This window comes from Oryx dammah, unplaced genomic scaffold, assembly GCF_014754425.2.
Source record: "Oryx dammah isolate SB20612 unplaced genomic scaffold, SCBI_Odam_1.1 HiC_scaffold_19, whole genome shotgun sequence".
Classification (NCBI taxonomy): Eukaryota; Metazoa; Chordata; class Mammalia; order Artiodactyla; family Bovidae; genus Oryx; species Oryx dammah.
Genome location: NW_024070203.1, coordinates 4263085 through 4279260, shown reverse-complemented (window position 1 = coordinate 4279260; position 16176 = coordinate 4263085). Strand labels below are relative to the sequence as shown.

At 39.8% G+C, this 16176-nt stretch overlaps 1 protein-coding gene across 1 annotated transcript in view; it reads left to right on the top strand.

Annotated features, from left to right (window-relative positions):
- Positions 1-16176, top strand: part of COL19A1 (collagen type XIX alpha 1 chain) — a 351927-nt gene that overhangs the window by 115321 nt on the left and 220430 nt on the right. The window contains exon 9 of the mRNA XM_040262167.1: positions 6898-6951. Within this exon, the coding sequence (XP_040118101.1) occupies positions 6898-6951 (54 nt within the window). The remainder of the gene's footprint in view (positions 1-6897; positions 6952-16176) is intronic.

The window sequence follows — 16176 nt, the reverse complement described above, 5'->3', positions numbered from 1 at the left end:
ACTCCCTTTAAGCTCACTACCAAATAATGGCTATGTAGTCCTTGCTGTATAATATATTGTTGTAATTTATTTATTCTATGTATAGTGGTTTGTACCTCTTCATCTCATATCTCTATCGTGCCCTTCCCCTGCTCCACTGATAACCATTAGTTTGCTTTTGTTTCCTTTGCCTTAGAGACAGATGTGTGCAAACTTTGCTATTATTTATGTCAGTGTTCTATGTTTTCTTCTAGGAATTTCATGGTTTCCACACTTACATTTAGGCTTTTAACCCATTTTTCTTTTTTTTTTTCTTTTTATTTATTTAGTTTTTACTTTACAATATTATATTCGTTTTGCCATACATCAACATGAATCCACCACGGGTGTACACGTGTTCCCCATCATGAACCCCCCCTCCCACCTCCCTCCCCATACCATCCCTCTGGGTCATCCCAGTGCACCAGCCCCGAGCATCCTGTATCATGCATTGAACCTGGACTGACCATTCGTTTCACATGTGATGCTATACATGTTTCAATGCCATTCTCCCAAATCATCCCACCCTCGCCCTCTCCCGCAGAGTTCAAAAGACTGTTCTATACATATGTGTCTCTTTCGCTGTCTCTCATACAGGGTTATCATTACCATCTTTCTAAGTTCCATATATATGCATTCAGCTCAGTTCAGTCCCTCAAGTTGTGTCCGACTCTTTGCAACCCCATGAATCACAGCTCCCAGGCCTCCCTGTCCATCACCAACTCCCGGAGTTCACTCAAACTCACATCCATCGAGTCCGTGATGCCATCCAGCCATCTCATCCTCTGTCGTCCCCTTCTCCTCCTGCTCCCAATCCCTCCCAGCATCAGGGTCTTTTCCAGTGAGTGAACTCTTTGCATGAGGTGGCCAAAGTATTGGAGTTTCAGCTTCAGCGTCAGTCCTTCCAATGAACACCCAGGACTGATCTCCTTCAGAATGCACTGGTTGGATCTCCCTGCAGTCCAAGGGACTCTCAAGAGACTTCTCCAACACCACAGTTCAGAAACATCAATTCTTTAGCGCTCAGCTTTCTTCACAGTCCAACTCTCACATCCATACATGATCACTGGAAAAACCATAGCCCTGACTAGATGGACCTTTGTTGCAAAGTAATGTCTCTGCTTTTCAATATACTATCTAGGCTGGTCATAACTTTCCTTCCAAGGAGTAAGCACCTTTTAATTTCATGGCTGCAATCACCATCTGCACTGATTTTGGAGCCCCCCAAAATATGCGTTAGTATACTGTATTGATGTTTTTCTTTCTGGCTTACTTCACTCTGTATAACAGGCTCCAGTTTCATCCACCTCATTAGAACTGATTCAAATGTATTCTTTTTAATGGCTGAGTAATACTCCATTGTGTATATGTACCACAGCTTTTTATCCATTCGTCTGCTGATGGATATCTAGGTTGCTTCCATGTCCTGGCTATTATAAACAGTGCTGCAATGAACATTGGGGTACACGTGTCTCTTTCAGTTCTGGTTTCCTCGGTGTGTATTAACCCATTTTTCTGATAGTTCATTAGTGTATAGAAATGAAGCAGATTTCTGTATATTAATTTTGTATCCTACAATTTTACTAAATTTATTGTGAGCTCTAGTAGATTTTTGGTGGTGTTTTTAGGGTTTTTTTCATATAGTATTTTGAGTTTATATAATATGAGAAAATGTCCTAACTTTATCCTTTTACATATCCAGTTTACAGAGCACTGCTTATTGAAGAGACTGTCTTTTCTCCATTATATATTCCTGACTCCTTTGTCAGAGATTAATTGAGCATAGGTTTATGGATTTATTTCTTGGCTTTCTTTCCTGTTTCATTTCTCTTTATGTCTGTTTTTTGTGCCAGTACCGTACTGTTTTGATTATTGTAGATTTGTAGAATAGTCTGAAGTCAGGGAGTGTGATACCTATAACTTTGTTTTGTTTTGTTTTTCAAGATTTCTTTGGCAATTTGGGGTCATTTCAGATTCTATATAAATTTGAGGGTTAGGTCTTCTAGTCTGGAAAGTTTGATCTTCTAGTCATAGGTATTAGTGCATAGAAATGTAGCAGATTTCTGTATATTAATTTTGTATCCTTCAATTTTACTGAATTCATTGATGAGCTCTAGTAGATTTTTGGTGGTGTCTTTAAGGTTTTCTATGTATAGTATTATAATTTGGATGATTTTATTTATTTTTCTGATTGCTATGGGTAGGACTTCTAATACAATTTGACTTTAAGTGCTGATAAAAGATATCCTTGGCATGTTTCTGATCTTGGAGGAAATGTTTTCAGCTTTTCCCTATTGATTATGATATGAGCTATGGGCCTATTATATATGGCTTTCATTATGTTGAAGTATGTTCCCTCATTACCCATTTTGTGGAGAGTTTTTGTCATAAATGCATTTAGTATTTCTTCCTGGTTGAGAGATTATACATTTCTCAGAATTTGTCCATTTCTTCTAGCTTTAGTATTTCTTCCTGGTTGAGAGATTATACATTTCTCAGAATTTGTCCATTTCTTCTAGCTTTTCCATCTTATTGGCATGTAGTTGTTCAGAGCAATCTTTTATTGTCCTTCGTATTTCAGTGGTGTTGGTTGTAACCTCCCCTTTTCCATTTCTGATTTTATTGATTTAGATTACCCTTCCCTGTTTTGTGATGAGTACAGCCAAAAGTTTATCAATTTTGTTTATCTTTTCAAAGAACCAGCTGTGATGTCATTGGTATTTTCTATTATTTTATATTGTTTGTCTTTATTTAATTTATTTCTCCTCTGATCTTAATGTCTTTTTTTTTCCTACTAATTTTGGATTCTGGTCATTTTTCTTTTTCTAGTTCCTTTAGATATAAGATTAGATTAGTTATTTGAGATTTTTCTGGTTTCCTGAGGTAGTCTTGTACATCACTATAAACTTCCCTCTTCGAACTGCTTTTGCTCCATCCCATAGGTTTTTTAATTATTGTGTTTTCATTTTTATTTCATTTATTCTCAGATTTATTCAGGGATTCATTGGTTGTTTAGTAGCATATTGTTTAACCTCCATGTGTTTGTGGGAATTTTTTGAAGTTTTTTCTTGTAGTTGATTTCTAATCTTAGACTATTCTGGTCAGAAAAGATGACTGATATCATTTCAATCTTCTTAAAAATGAGACTTGTTTTGTGGCCTAGAATGTGATGTATCCTGGAGAATGTTCCATGTGCACTTGAAAATAATGTACATTCCTTTGTTTTTTACTGAAATGTTTATATATTTAACCCATCTGATCTAATATGTCACTTAAAGCCTCATTGATCTTTCTGTGTGAATGATCTGCCCATTGATGTATGTGGGATGGTAATGTCCCCCTACTATTATTGTGTTGGTTACAATTCTTCATTGTCTGTTAACATTTGTTTTATGTATAGAAGTGTTACTGTGTTGAGTTCATATATATTTACAATTGTTTTATCTTTTTAGATTGAGCCCTTGGTCATTCTTTGTCTCTTGTTTACAGTTTAAAATCTATTGTGTCTGAAAAATTATTGCTACTCCAGCTTTCCTTTTTGTTAAGTGTAGTTGACGTACAATATTTTATTAGTTTCAGGTGTATAATATAGTGAGTCAGTATTTTCACAGGTGATATTCTCTTTAAAGCTATCACAAAATAATGGCTATATTTCCCCATACTGCACACTACATTCATGTTGCTTTTCCATTTTACCCATAGTGATTTTTATCTCTTGCAACTGGCCAACAGAGCCAGATCCTGGGATCTCTAGGTGCATCTCTAGGTGCAGAGCCCAGGGGTTCCAGAGCTACTTTGGGACCACCAGTAGAAGAGCCCGATTCCTGACATAGCTAGCTGCAAAGTCTGTGGTGTTCTGAAGCTTGTTTCAGCCTAGTGATGAGTGCTATCAGGTCCCAGGGCAGCTGGCTGAGTGGCCCAAGGCATCTCAAAGCTGATGTTGGCCATCTGGTGAGTGGAGCTGAATCCCAGGGTGTCCTGTAACTGGCACCTGCCTACTGGTAGGTGAGGCTGGCACTGAGTATAGAGCAGGCTGGATGGTAGGCCCAGGCCATTGGTCTCTGGCTACAGGGCCCTGGACATCCCAGGTCCAGTGTGTGCACACGAGTGTGTGAACCAGATCCTCAGTCCCCTGATAGGCAGGGATATATCCAGGGGCATCTGTGGGCTCAGGTTAAGAGCAAGGAGTCTTCTTTTCCTTCCCCATCACCTGTCCCTCTCCACTCTGCCTTTTGACTTTAGTTCCTCACTGCTTCTCTCTTTGGTTCTATAAAAGAACCTGGCATTCAGACCCCAATAGATGGTTATTGTGCAACATTAGTCTGCTGTCTTCTCAGATAGTTTTCTGAATCAAGTTTTATTCCTTGCCTTCATAACAACAACAAAATCTAGGGAGTCTTAAGGCAGCCTGCTTCCTGATGAGCTCTGTCCTCACCCAGTTAGTTGCTTGTTCTAAGACATCCGGCACTGGCACCCACACGTCATGGTGTTAGTGGGGGTCTGGGCTCTAGGGCTAATAAGCTAAAGAAGATTCCAAAGCTGTACTTGCCAGCACCAGTGTCCACGTGGTAGAATGAGCTCCCCATAATTGCTGCTGCTGGTGTCTGTGTCCCCAGGGTGAGGTCTACCTGCCTCCTTATTCTCTGAGAGACTCCCCAAGATCAGCAGGTGGGTCTGCTCCAGGTTCCTTTCAAATTAATGCTTCTATCCTGGGTACTAAATCATGTTAGTCTTTGTGTGTGCCCTTTAAGTGCAGAGTCTGTATTTTCTACAGCCCTCTGTGTCTCCTGAAAGTGATCCCCACTGGCCTTCAAAGCCAAATATTTTAGGGGTTCATCTTTCCAGTGCAGGATCCCAGGGCTGGGGATCCCAGTGGGGCTTGGATCCCTTGCCTCTTGTGAGAACTTCTGCAGTAGTAACTAGTTTCCCCTTTGTGTGTTGCCCACCTCAGGGTATAAGATTTGGCTGTACGTCGTCTCCATTCTCCATTCCACCTACCTGTTGTGTGGTCCCTTCTTTATATCTTTAGTTGTAGAAGAGCCCTTCTGTAAGTTTTCATTGGTAGGTGTTGTATAAATAGTTGTGATTCTGGTGTATCTAGGAAAGCAGGTAAGTTCAGGGTCTTCCTACTTCACCATCTTGGCCCAGGAAGCACTTGCTTTTCTTTTCTTGCAAATAAAAAAATAGTGTTTATTGTCTTAAAAAGCAAAGAGCAAAAGAATATATAAAGAACAGAATAAAAATCACCTGGTGGCAAAAAGCATAGATAGCTATTAATACTACTGCTGCTACTACTATTACTACTTTACACACAGAGAGTAATGTGCAATGCACTTAGGGCAGAATGAGTTCTTTCTACACACAGCGTATGCTCTTACTTTTAAACACTTTACAAATTATATGCATAATACATGTTTATTTAAAAATTGAAAAACATTGAAGAATATACTGAAGAAAATAAAATTGCCCATAGTCATAGAATGCATAGATTATTTACTTTTATTTTCTGATTTGTTTGTTTTCATTAGTTCTTCTGAGACTCATAGATAGATTTAGACACAGGTAGATAGGTGGATGGTTAGGTAGACAGACTTAAAAAAAATTTTTTTAATTATACCATAGACATGCAGCATGCATGCTCAGGCACTCAGTTGCCTCTGACTCTTTGTGACCCTCTGGACTGTAGCCCGCCAGGCTCCTCTGTCCATGGAATTTTCCAGGCAGAAACACTGGAGTGAGTTGCTATTTCCTCCAACAGGCAATTTCCCAACTCAGAGATTGAACCTACATTTCTCGCATCTGCTGCATTGGCAGGCGAATTCTTTACCACTGTGCCACCTGGGAAGCCCACCATAGATATGCAGGGTATACCAATAAAAGCATACACCTTTCAGACAGTAATCAAACAAAAACACAGGCAACTATGAGATGCGTCATCAACAATGTTATTAGTGGCCATTAGGAACACTTCTAGCTTTACAGTGATAAAAACAGGTATTCATTAACATTTATTCACTGCTACTGCTAAGTCACTTCAGTCGTGTCCGACTCTGTGCGACCCCATAGACGGCAGCCCACCAGGCTCCCCGGTCCCTGGGATTCTCCAGGCAAGAACACTGGAGTGGGCTGCCATTTCCTTCTCCAGTGCATGAAAGTGAAAAGTGAAAGTGAAGTCACTCAGTCGTGTCCGACTCTTGGCGACCCCATGGACTGCAGCCTACCAGACTCCTCCGTCCATGGGATTTTCCAGGCAAGAGTACTGGAGTGGGGTGCCATTGCCTTCTCCATTTATTCACTAAATTTGTTAAATAATTTTATCTTTTTATATCATAAGAGCTTTCCTATAGTATAAACTAAAATTCATAAACATGATTGTAATGGTTTGGAGCATATTCCATTATAGCTCTATGCTGTAATTTACCCAGTTCCCTATTACTGAACATTTAGAATGTTTCTCTTTTTACTACTATGAATAGCACTGCGCTCTACATCTTAGTGCCTAAATCTTTTCATCTCTGTTTATTTTCTTGGAATTCATTCTTAGCAGTAAAATTACTGGTCCCAATAAAATGAACATATTTAAGACCCTTGTTATATATTACCAAATTGCCCTCCAGAAAGTTCTTTGTTGCTTATAGAAAAAAAAATAATCCTTGTTCTATTTATACACTTTAATCATTTTTATGCAGCTTTTCTTTGACCTTTTAAACTTCTTTTTGGTTTTAGGACTCCAAATTGTGTTTTAATAAATGTTTCTTTCAAGGGATTAGCAAAGTAATCATGTTGTTATAAATACCCAAACAATGTAACTCTTTTATTTTCTCTTAGTAAAGATCTTCAGATATAACATTTTTCACTGTATAAATTGTTTCTTTCTAGGGTGAACCAGGAGAGAAAGGAGATCCAGGTTTGTCAGGCGTTAATGGACAAGATGTAAGCCTAACTTTTTTTTCTAACACAGTGTTTACATTTGTCCACTGAAATATGCTTATCGTCTAATGCTACTGAGACTTGACTATCCTTGGAAGAACTAGCTACAATTATTTCAATTATTGCAAAGTAAGAATCAAGGTAGTTGTTTTGTGTGTCTGTGTGTGTGGCTCAGTAGAGGCCCAGTTTTGTTGTTGTTGTTGTTGTTGTTTTTCAAGGCCACTGATTTTATTGATTTTAAAAGCTTTACAAGGACAGTGACTGTTCTGCCAAAAAGAGGGCAAATAGCATAAAACAGACCAGGGAATAGCGGGGAGGGCTATGTGATCGTTGGTCAGTTTCTGGTGCTAAAGAAAATTGAAGACCTTTTCCGGGAATGACTGAAGGACACGTGTGGTGCCATTGCCAAGCAGGCCCCATGTTTTTACTGTCGAAACTACCAGGTAGTTCCCTGGTTTTATATACCTCATATTATACTCATTCTTCACGGTCCTTTCTTCCTTGATATTCTGGCTTCCCTTTCTTCTCTCTTCCTTTCTCAGTCTTTTTTCTTTTTACATATATGCTGCTGTGACATGTGTTATGACCCAGGCTCCACTTTTCATCTTACCCTCAGTCTCTATCTGCTGAGGGGTCTGTTGAGGTCATATCTCAGAGATGAAAAGAAAAAAGGGAGGGGACCCTGTGTATCTGTGTCACTCCCCCTCCATTGCACCTGTTCCCCAAGCTCAGGGCTCCTGTCCCAGGTAATGTCAAGTCCTCCCACCTGCCCTCTCACCCCAAGGCAATTAACCCCCCAGAACTTCACTTGTGTCCTCATGATGGAATTTGGAGGGTAGATTAAATCTTCATTTTCCTCTAAATGCAGAGTACTCCCCTTTCAGGCCATAAGATTCACCATTTACTGTAGATATACTCCTTATTAAGTCAAGTATCCACAATGAGAATTATTTTTTCCCATGGTTTCCCTTCTTCACTTCATAAAAATGTTTTAAGAAGGTTCTGAAGGGCCGTACTACTTACTTTTTGGACAGAGGAATAAGGAATAAGCTAGATTGGGTTCCCTAATGCCCAGATGTTGTAAAATCCATTTGGTCTGCAGCACAGTGGGAAGGGAGGCTGAACACTGTAATCCTAGGGCTTGTGAACAAAGTAAGACCTGGAGGGTTTGTTGTTGTTGTTCAGTTCCCAATTTGTGTCTGTTCTTTGCGACCCTATGGCCTGCAGCATAGGGTCTGTCCTTCACTGTCTCCTAGAATTAGCTCAAGTTCGTGTCTACTGAGTCAGTGATGCCATCCAACCATCTCATCCTCTGTCATCTCCTTCTCCTTTTGCCTTCAGTCTTTCCCAGCATCAGGGTCTTTTCCAATGAGTCGACTCTTCATATCAGGTGACTCTAATTGGAGCTTCAGCTTCAGTCCTTCCAATGAATATTCAAGGTTGATTTCCTTTAAGATTGACTGGTTTAATCTCCCACTGTCCAAGGGACTCTCAAAGAGTCTTCTCCAGCACCACAATTCAAAAGCTTCAATTCTTTGGTGTTCAGTCTTCTTTATGGTCCAACTCTCACATTCATACATGACTCCTGGAAAAACCATACCTTTGACTATACAGACCTTTGTCAGCAAAGTGAAGTCTCTGCTTTTTAATATTCTGTCTAGACTTGTCATAGTTTTCCTTCCCTTGGATGGGGAGGGGTCCAAAGAGAACTATCCCAGAAGATAACCCTGCTAATTTACCCAAGCTTGAGGCTCTGGCCCCCACAGCTTTCTTCTCTTACTTCCTAGGAAGCCCTATTTGCACCTTTAATATGACATGCTTCTTGTTCCTATCTTCTTAAAAGGATTTTTCTCCACCAGAGAGAGGGAGTTAGCACCAGTGTTTTGGAGCTAGGGGAGTCTGCATCTCTCTGCCTCTTTACAGCACATTAGGGTGTGGATGGCCATTGGCCATTGGCCCCTACCGGTAATAGGGCTACTAATTCCCCACTGCCCTGTCACTGGAGATACCTGGTGTAGTGGTCAGAGTTCTACGGTGGGAAGCAGGGCTCAATGTGTGTCCCAGTTCTGTCACTTGTTGAGAAAATCACTTCTCAGAGCCTGTTGGGTTCTGAAGTCCCCATCACTGCAATGTCCTCTCATCTTATACAAAGAGATCATTAAGACTGGCTAGGAGTAGAGTCTTGAAAAGTAAGATGAAATTTGTAGCCTTCATTTGGGCTTTTGGGACTCCAGTTGCATGCAGGGAGAACACAGTGAGAGTCCAGCTGGAGCTGGGCATGGACAGTGCTCTGTGTGTGGAGGTTTGCCCTCCCTCCTCTGAAGGGGGGCATGTGGCTCATGCTGTGTTCACATGAAGATTCCTTTCGCAGTGTGTTCTACAAAATGGACAAAACTGAAGCTTTTGCCTGTGGCTCTGTTCTTTCTATCATATTATTTATGAGAGCAAAGACTATTTTTTGGAATTGCTAGTACTTAGTAAATGTTTGAGTGAGAAAGAAGTAGTTGTTTGCTACATTTTCATATTAAAAATTAAGATATTATTATAATAGTCTAAATTACAAGTAATTAGAACCTAAACTGGGGAAACAGATGGAAGAGAGGGCACAGTGATATTGCAGAGGTTGAATATATGCAATTTGGTGCTTGACTGCAGCAAAAAATAGCCCAAGATTTTGGCCATTCATTATGGAAGGATGTTATCTTCTGATAAACATAGGAGTGTTGAGAGAGATTAACTCCACTTGCAAAAGGTAACCAAGCTACATGTATGGTGGCTCCCTGGAATAGAGGAGCAAAACAAAGATTTCTAGAAGTTTGTTAAGATAGCATTAGAGTAGAAATAGAGAAAGAATTTATCCAAACACTCAAAACTGAGAGGAGGTTTGAGGGAATGGAGCCTGAAATATATTCATGTTAACTGAAGAGATTTGGAAATTTTTTCCATGGGGTCTGAAAGTAAGGTGATTTGACTTTTCAGAATTAATCAGTTTTACACACATATTTGCATGCTTTCTACTTGCTCAGATCTAAAACTGTCTTGCTGAGAGAGCTCCCAGCTTTGTGGGCAGTGTGACCTTTCCTCTTTGACAATGATCTGGGAAGAGTCCTTCACATACCCCCAGCCACAAGCATGTTATTCCTTTAGCGCTATCACTGCCTCTTATAGCTCATTAGGTACATTATAAAGCACGACAAAGCACATTTGCTCACTTGGTTACTTAATTAACATGTAGTTGATATCATTTTCTTTTCCTTAATTTTGTGAAAGTTATTCAGGAGTCATGACTAAGGAGGAATAAGAAAAAGTAATGACAGTTTTCTTTTTCCCTTCTATTACAAAAGCACTTTGCTGTTGTTCAATTACTCAGACATGTCCAGCTCTCTGCGATCCCATGGCAAAGCACCAGGCTTCCTGTCCTTCACTATCTCTGAGTTTGCTGAAACTCATGTCCATGGAGTCGGTGATGCCCTTTAACCATCTCATTCTCTGTCACCCCCTTCTCTTCCTGCTCTCAATCTTTCCCAGCAGCAGGGTATTTTCCAATGTGCTAGCCCTTTGCAGTAAGTGGCCAAAATATTGGAGCTTCAGCTTCAACACCAGTCTTTCCAATAAATATTCAAGGTTGATTTCCTTTAGGATTGACTGGTTTGATCTCTTTGATATCCGAGAGACTCTCAAGAGCTTTTTCCAATACCACAGTTCAAAAGCATCAATTCTTCAGTGCTCAGCTTTCTTTATAGCCCAATTCTCACATCCATACATGACTACTGGAAAAAGCATAGCTTTGATTATACAGACCTTTGTCAGCAAAGTAGTATCTCTGCTATTTAATATACTATCTAGCTGTGCCGTAGCTTTACTTCCAAGCAGCAAGTGTCCTTTAATTCCATAGCTGCAGTCACCATCCACAGTGATTTTGGAGACCAAGAAAATAAAGCTTGTCACTGTTTCCACTATTTTCCATCTATTTGCCATAAAGTGGTGGGACTGGTTGCCATGTTCCTAGTTTTTTGAATGTTGAGTAGGGGTAAAGAATCATATGCTGTTAGTTATTCCATTGGTGGTGGTGGTGGTTTTAAACCTTGTGCCATACTTAAAAAACTGGTTTCATGAGGAATTTGAAATTTTATGGCTAGAAAGTGCAGGAGGTGAGAGTATCCCTATTTTCAGAGTAAAGAAATAGAGCTTAGGAAACTAAGAAATTTTCTTTTAGAAAATGGCAAAGTGAGTCTTTATCCCTTGTTTGACCGAAAAGTCTATTTCCCCACTAAGTCACACCACATTTCTCATTGTCTATTTTTAAATGCTAAAATAAACTGACTCCACAAACCAAAATCACTCAGCATTTATGACAGCTCACTCTGCCTTTCAATAAGCGTAGGTACTCATTCTTAGGGAATGAAAGGCATTATAGTAGCTATCTCAGTCTGTACTGAAGTCAAGCCATGATGGAGATCATAATTTCAGGAATATTCTGTTGGAACACAGACTGAATAACCTCAATATGTCAGTTCACTGCAGTTACTTAACACCTCAGAGAAAATTTAAATTATTTAATATTCCCATGAAATGAATTCAGAGCCTTTTATGGTCTTTATTCTTATATATTAAACATATATTAATGTAAATGTACCTTTTGGTAATAATTTCTTCTGTGCCAGCTTTCCCACATAGTGGACAAGCTCACTTTGGAAAATGTAAACCTCCTTTAAAGGGAAGTATGCAGCAGTTCAGCTTTCTTAATACACTCTTGTATTTTGGTCAAGATGGTACTCTGCCTCATGGGACTGTCTTGCAAAAGCAGAATGGATAGCATCCTTCGTGCTCAGCAGTAACAACTCTTAGTCATTAGGGCAAAAAATTGCTTTGATATCTTTCTCAATGCATTCTTGACTCAGTGTGTATGTGTGTGTGTGTGTGTGTGAACTTTGATTGATCCTCATGGTACTGGGGTATTTGACTCATATTTACCTTATAGTTTAGATAATGCATATCAAACATATTGAAATTGTCAAAATTTTGAGTTCCTAGAATTTAGCCTTCAAAATATAAGACCTCGACTTTTCACACATTCTAATTTATAATTAAATGATTTTGACTGTGACCTACCATGAGATATGTTCAACATTGGCATCTGAGAACACACTTGAGGGAGCATCTCATAAAGTTAATGTGATCCTTGAAACCAACAATCTGGGCTTAAATTCCAGCTCTACCACTGCCCACCTGGTGTACTAATTAGTACATTCTTTATTCTCTATGTGCCTATTTCTTCATTTGCACAATGGAATGATAATAGTAAGAGCACTTAACTTATAGTCTTTTTTTTTTAGGATTAAAGGGGTCATCAAACATAAAGCATTTAAGTCAGAGTCTTGCATACAGAAGAGCTATATATAGCTACATTTGCTATTATTAGAAACTGGGCTAGAAAACACATTTTCTCTAATAGATATAAAGATAGATAGATCTTTTCATTTATTTTTTGTGGAGTTATGTAATCTTGGAAAAGTGAATTTCAACCATTCAGTTTAGTCTCTTCCTCTGCAACTTTATTATTGTCTTTCAAACAACTCTTATCAGAATTATAGCATCTGATGTTTCTAAAATTGTGATGTTAATCTCCTTATACCAATGCAATCTGTATACTGAATACAGAAATGTTGGAATCACAAAGCTGCAATATTGGCTGCTGACAGCTGGTGCCATTGCTAGGGAAAAAGAAGTAGTCAATAGAGGATGAGGAAAATGATGAATAGATGGGTAAATGTTTTTAACAAATACCATTACTTTGTATCAAATGATCTTTAAAGATGCTACATATTGTTAGTAAGTAGCTCTTGCAATGAAAATTAATTCATAATCTACCTGCTTTTATAACTCTAGTTGCGATACTGTCCTTCAGCTTTCATTGTGCATTTAAAATTTTTATTGAAATATGGTTGATTTACAATGCTGTCTTAGTTTTAGGTATCCAGTAAAGTGATTCAGATATATATTATTTTTTAGATTCATTTCCATTATAGGTTATCACAAGATACTGAGTGGAGTTCCCCGTGCTATACAGTGGCCCTCGTTGGTTATCTATTTCATATATTTTAATCCCAAACTTCTAATTTATCCCTCCACCCCTTCTCCCTTGGTAACCATGTTTGTTTTCTGTGTCTGTGAGTCTCTGAATCTGTCTGTTTTGTAACTAAGTTCATCTTGCATTTGGATAAGAGTACCTGCCTCTCATAACATATGGAGCCCACTACTGAGCATCTTTATATACAAACATTTTATAGAGAACAGTGGTAATAGATGCCTGTTATTCGTTATTAAATTCGGAGTCTGTTTCATTCGATTCTGTGTGCTTTTTGGTGAGTGCTGTCTTTTTTCCTCCAATACTGAATAGCCATTGATAGCAACACTAGTGTCCCATGAGGAGAAAAATTACACTTGAGAAAAGCATGACTGATCTGCTTCTTAGAGCCTGTTATGATGCCATGACGTTAACAACATGGTACGTGAGCTCCATGGATGCATTTCAGTGCCCAATGACAAAAGTAGAGGCTTGATGAGTGCAGTACTTCCCAACGGCATTTTATTCTATGTGAGTTAAAGGACAGTTGTTACATGTCCATCAGGCTGACTACAAAACTGGACAGAACAATTAAGTATCCCTTGGAATTCAGCTTGAAAAGCACAAGCAACATTTATCAAGTACCTTAATGTGCCAAGTATTTTTAAACAGATGAGTGTCAGAACAACTTTTCAAGACAGATATTATCTTTTATTGAAGTATAGTTGATTCACAATGTTCTATTAATTACTGCTGTACAAAGTGATTCAGTTATATGCATACATACATTCTTTTATATATATATTCTTTTCCATTATGGTTTATCATAGAAATATAGTTCTCTGTATATATAGTAAAACCTTGGTTTTCCATTCTATATACGAAAAGCTTATATCTGCTAACCTCCTTCCTCCAGCCGCCTCTCCATTGGCCACCAGTCTGTCCTCTGTGTCTGTGATTCTGTTTCATGGGTAGATTTATTTGTGTCATATTTTAGGTTTCACATATAAGTGGCATCATACGGTAGTGGTCTTTCTGTTTTGGACTCAGTGTGACAATCTCTACGTCCATCCGTGTCGCTGCACATGGCCTTATTTCATTCCTTTTTATGACTGAGGAGTCTTCCATTATATACATGCACCACATCTTTATTCATTCATCTGTCGATGGACATTTAGATTGTTTCCATAAAGACAACTATTACTTACACCTATTTTATAGGGAAACTGAAATGACTTATTTGAGAAAAATGCATGAATCCTTTATTGATTCTTCTGAACTCCACACGTCTGAAGTCATGAGCATCTCCAGGAGAGTTAGGCATCTCCAGGACCTGCCCCCTTCACGCCTGCTGGCACATTTATCATAGCCCTCAGTGTTTACGTCTGCCTGTGGCTGGTTGCTTTATTACCACACCTTGTCCCTGAGCACAGACAGCATATTAAAAAGCAGAGACATTACTTTGCCAACAAAGGTCGGTCTAGTCAAGGCTATGGTTTTTCCAGTGGTCATGTATGGATGTGAGAGTTGGACTATAAAGAAAGCTGAGAGCTGAAGTATTGATGCTTTCTGTTGGAAAAGACTCTTGAGAGTCCCTTGGACTGCAAGGAGATCCAACCCATCCATCCTAAAGGAGATCAGTCCTGAATATTCATTGGAAGGACTGATGTTGAAGTTGAAGCTCCAATACTTTGGCCACCTGATGCAAAGAGTTGACTCATTGGGAAAGACCCTGATGCTGGGAGGGATTGGGGGCAGGAGGAGAAGGGGATGACAGAGGATGAGATGGTTGGATGGCATCATCGACTCAATGGACATGGGTTTGGGTGGACTCCGGGAGTTGGTGATAGACGGAGAGGCCTGGCGTGCTATGGTTCGTGGGATCACAAAGAGTCAGATACGACTGAGCAACTGAACTGAACTGAACTGTTCCTGACCATAGATGATTGAACCAGAGATAGTTCAAGTACTTGCTTGACACATCAACAAGTAAGTCCCTTCTCCAGAAGTTGCGATTACAGTTAGTCTGTCAGGTAGGACTGCTGAAAATTTTTAACGTGTTAGTTTATACTTCAAATAGTATTTTTGTAATGTGTAACATATATGATGATTATGAATCGTAGAATGTACTCAGAACTCAACATAATGCCATGCCCACTCCAGAGTTAATCATTTTCCTGAATATTGTGTTTCATATTCCTTCCCATTATTAAAAACAATTTCTTCCTACTCATCTGTTCATGGTAATACAGGGTTCTGTCTTGCATGTGTATGGATGTTCCATAATATTTGCTGCAGAAATGAATATCCACTGTCTTTCTCAGCTATTCCTTTCTTCGTGTTTGTTTCCCCGCCCCCCCCCCCCCGGATAATGTTCTACCAACATGAAGAGAAAAGACCCCTCTTTAGTACACTTCTCAGCTTAGTAAACAGCCCAGCCTCCTAGCCAGTCCTGAAGCCAAGTACAAACTAGCCTCAGTCCCTCCTTTCCCAGGGCTCACCTCCAGCATTTCTGCAACTCCATTCCCACTTCTGGCCATCTTGTTCTCTTGCCTGCAAAGCTGTGAGAGCCCCTTTCTGCTTCTGCTCTTGCTGCCTGGAATCTATTTTCATGTTGTAGCCAAAATTCTCCTTTTCGGGAAACACCGTCAAACCCTAAATGGCTTCCCCTTGCTCCTAGATCAAAACCCTGCCTTCTCTCCACAGCCTACAGTTCTCTATGTGCCATGACCCCTGACTCCCCTTGAGTTCACGTCCCACTCCCCGCCTCCTCACTTGCTCATGACACTCCTTCCATCCGGGGGCTGTTGTCCTTGCTAGTCCCTTACCTCTCCCCCAACACCATTTCCCAGGATTGGTGCAAAACTGGATCCTATACAACAACAAACACTCCCTCTACACAGAGCCCATTTCCAGCCGCTACCCCCACTGCCCTGCATTCAGCACATTCAGCCTGTGGACCCAGTCACTGTCAGTCACTCTCCTCTACACGATGAATTCCTCGGCAGCAGGAAATCTGACTTTGCTAAGGGAAAAATTATTCTGACACTTGCTAGCATGGTGAAAAAGTAGTGAAAGTGCTAGTCGCTCAGTTGTGTCTGACTCTTTGCAACCCCCTGGACTGTAGCCTGCCACGCTCCTCTATCCATAGAATTCCCTAA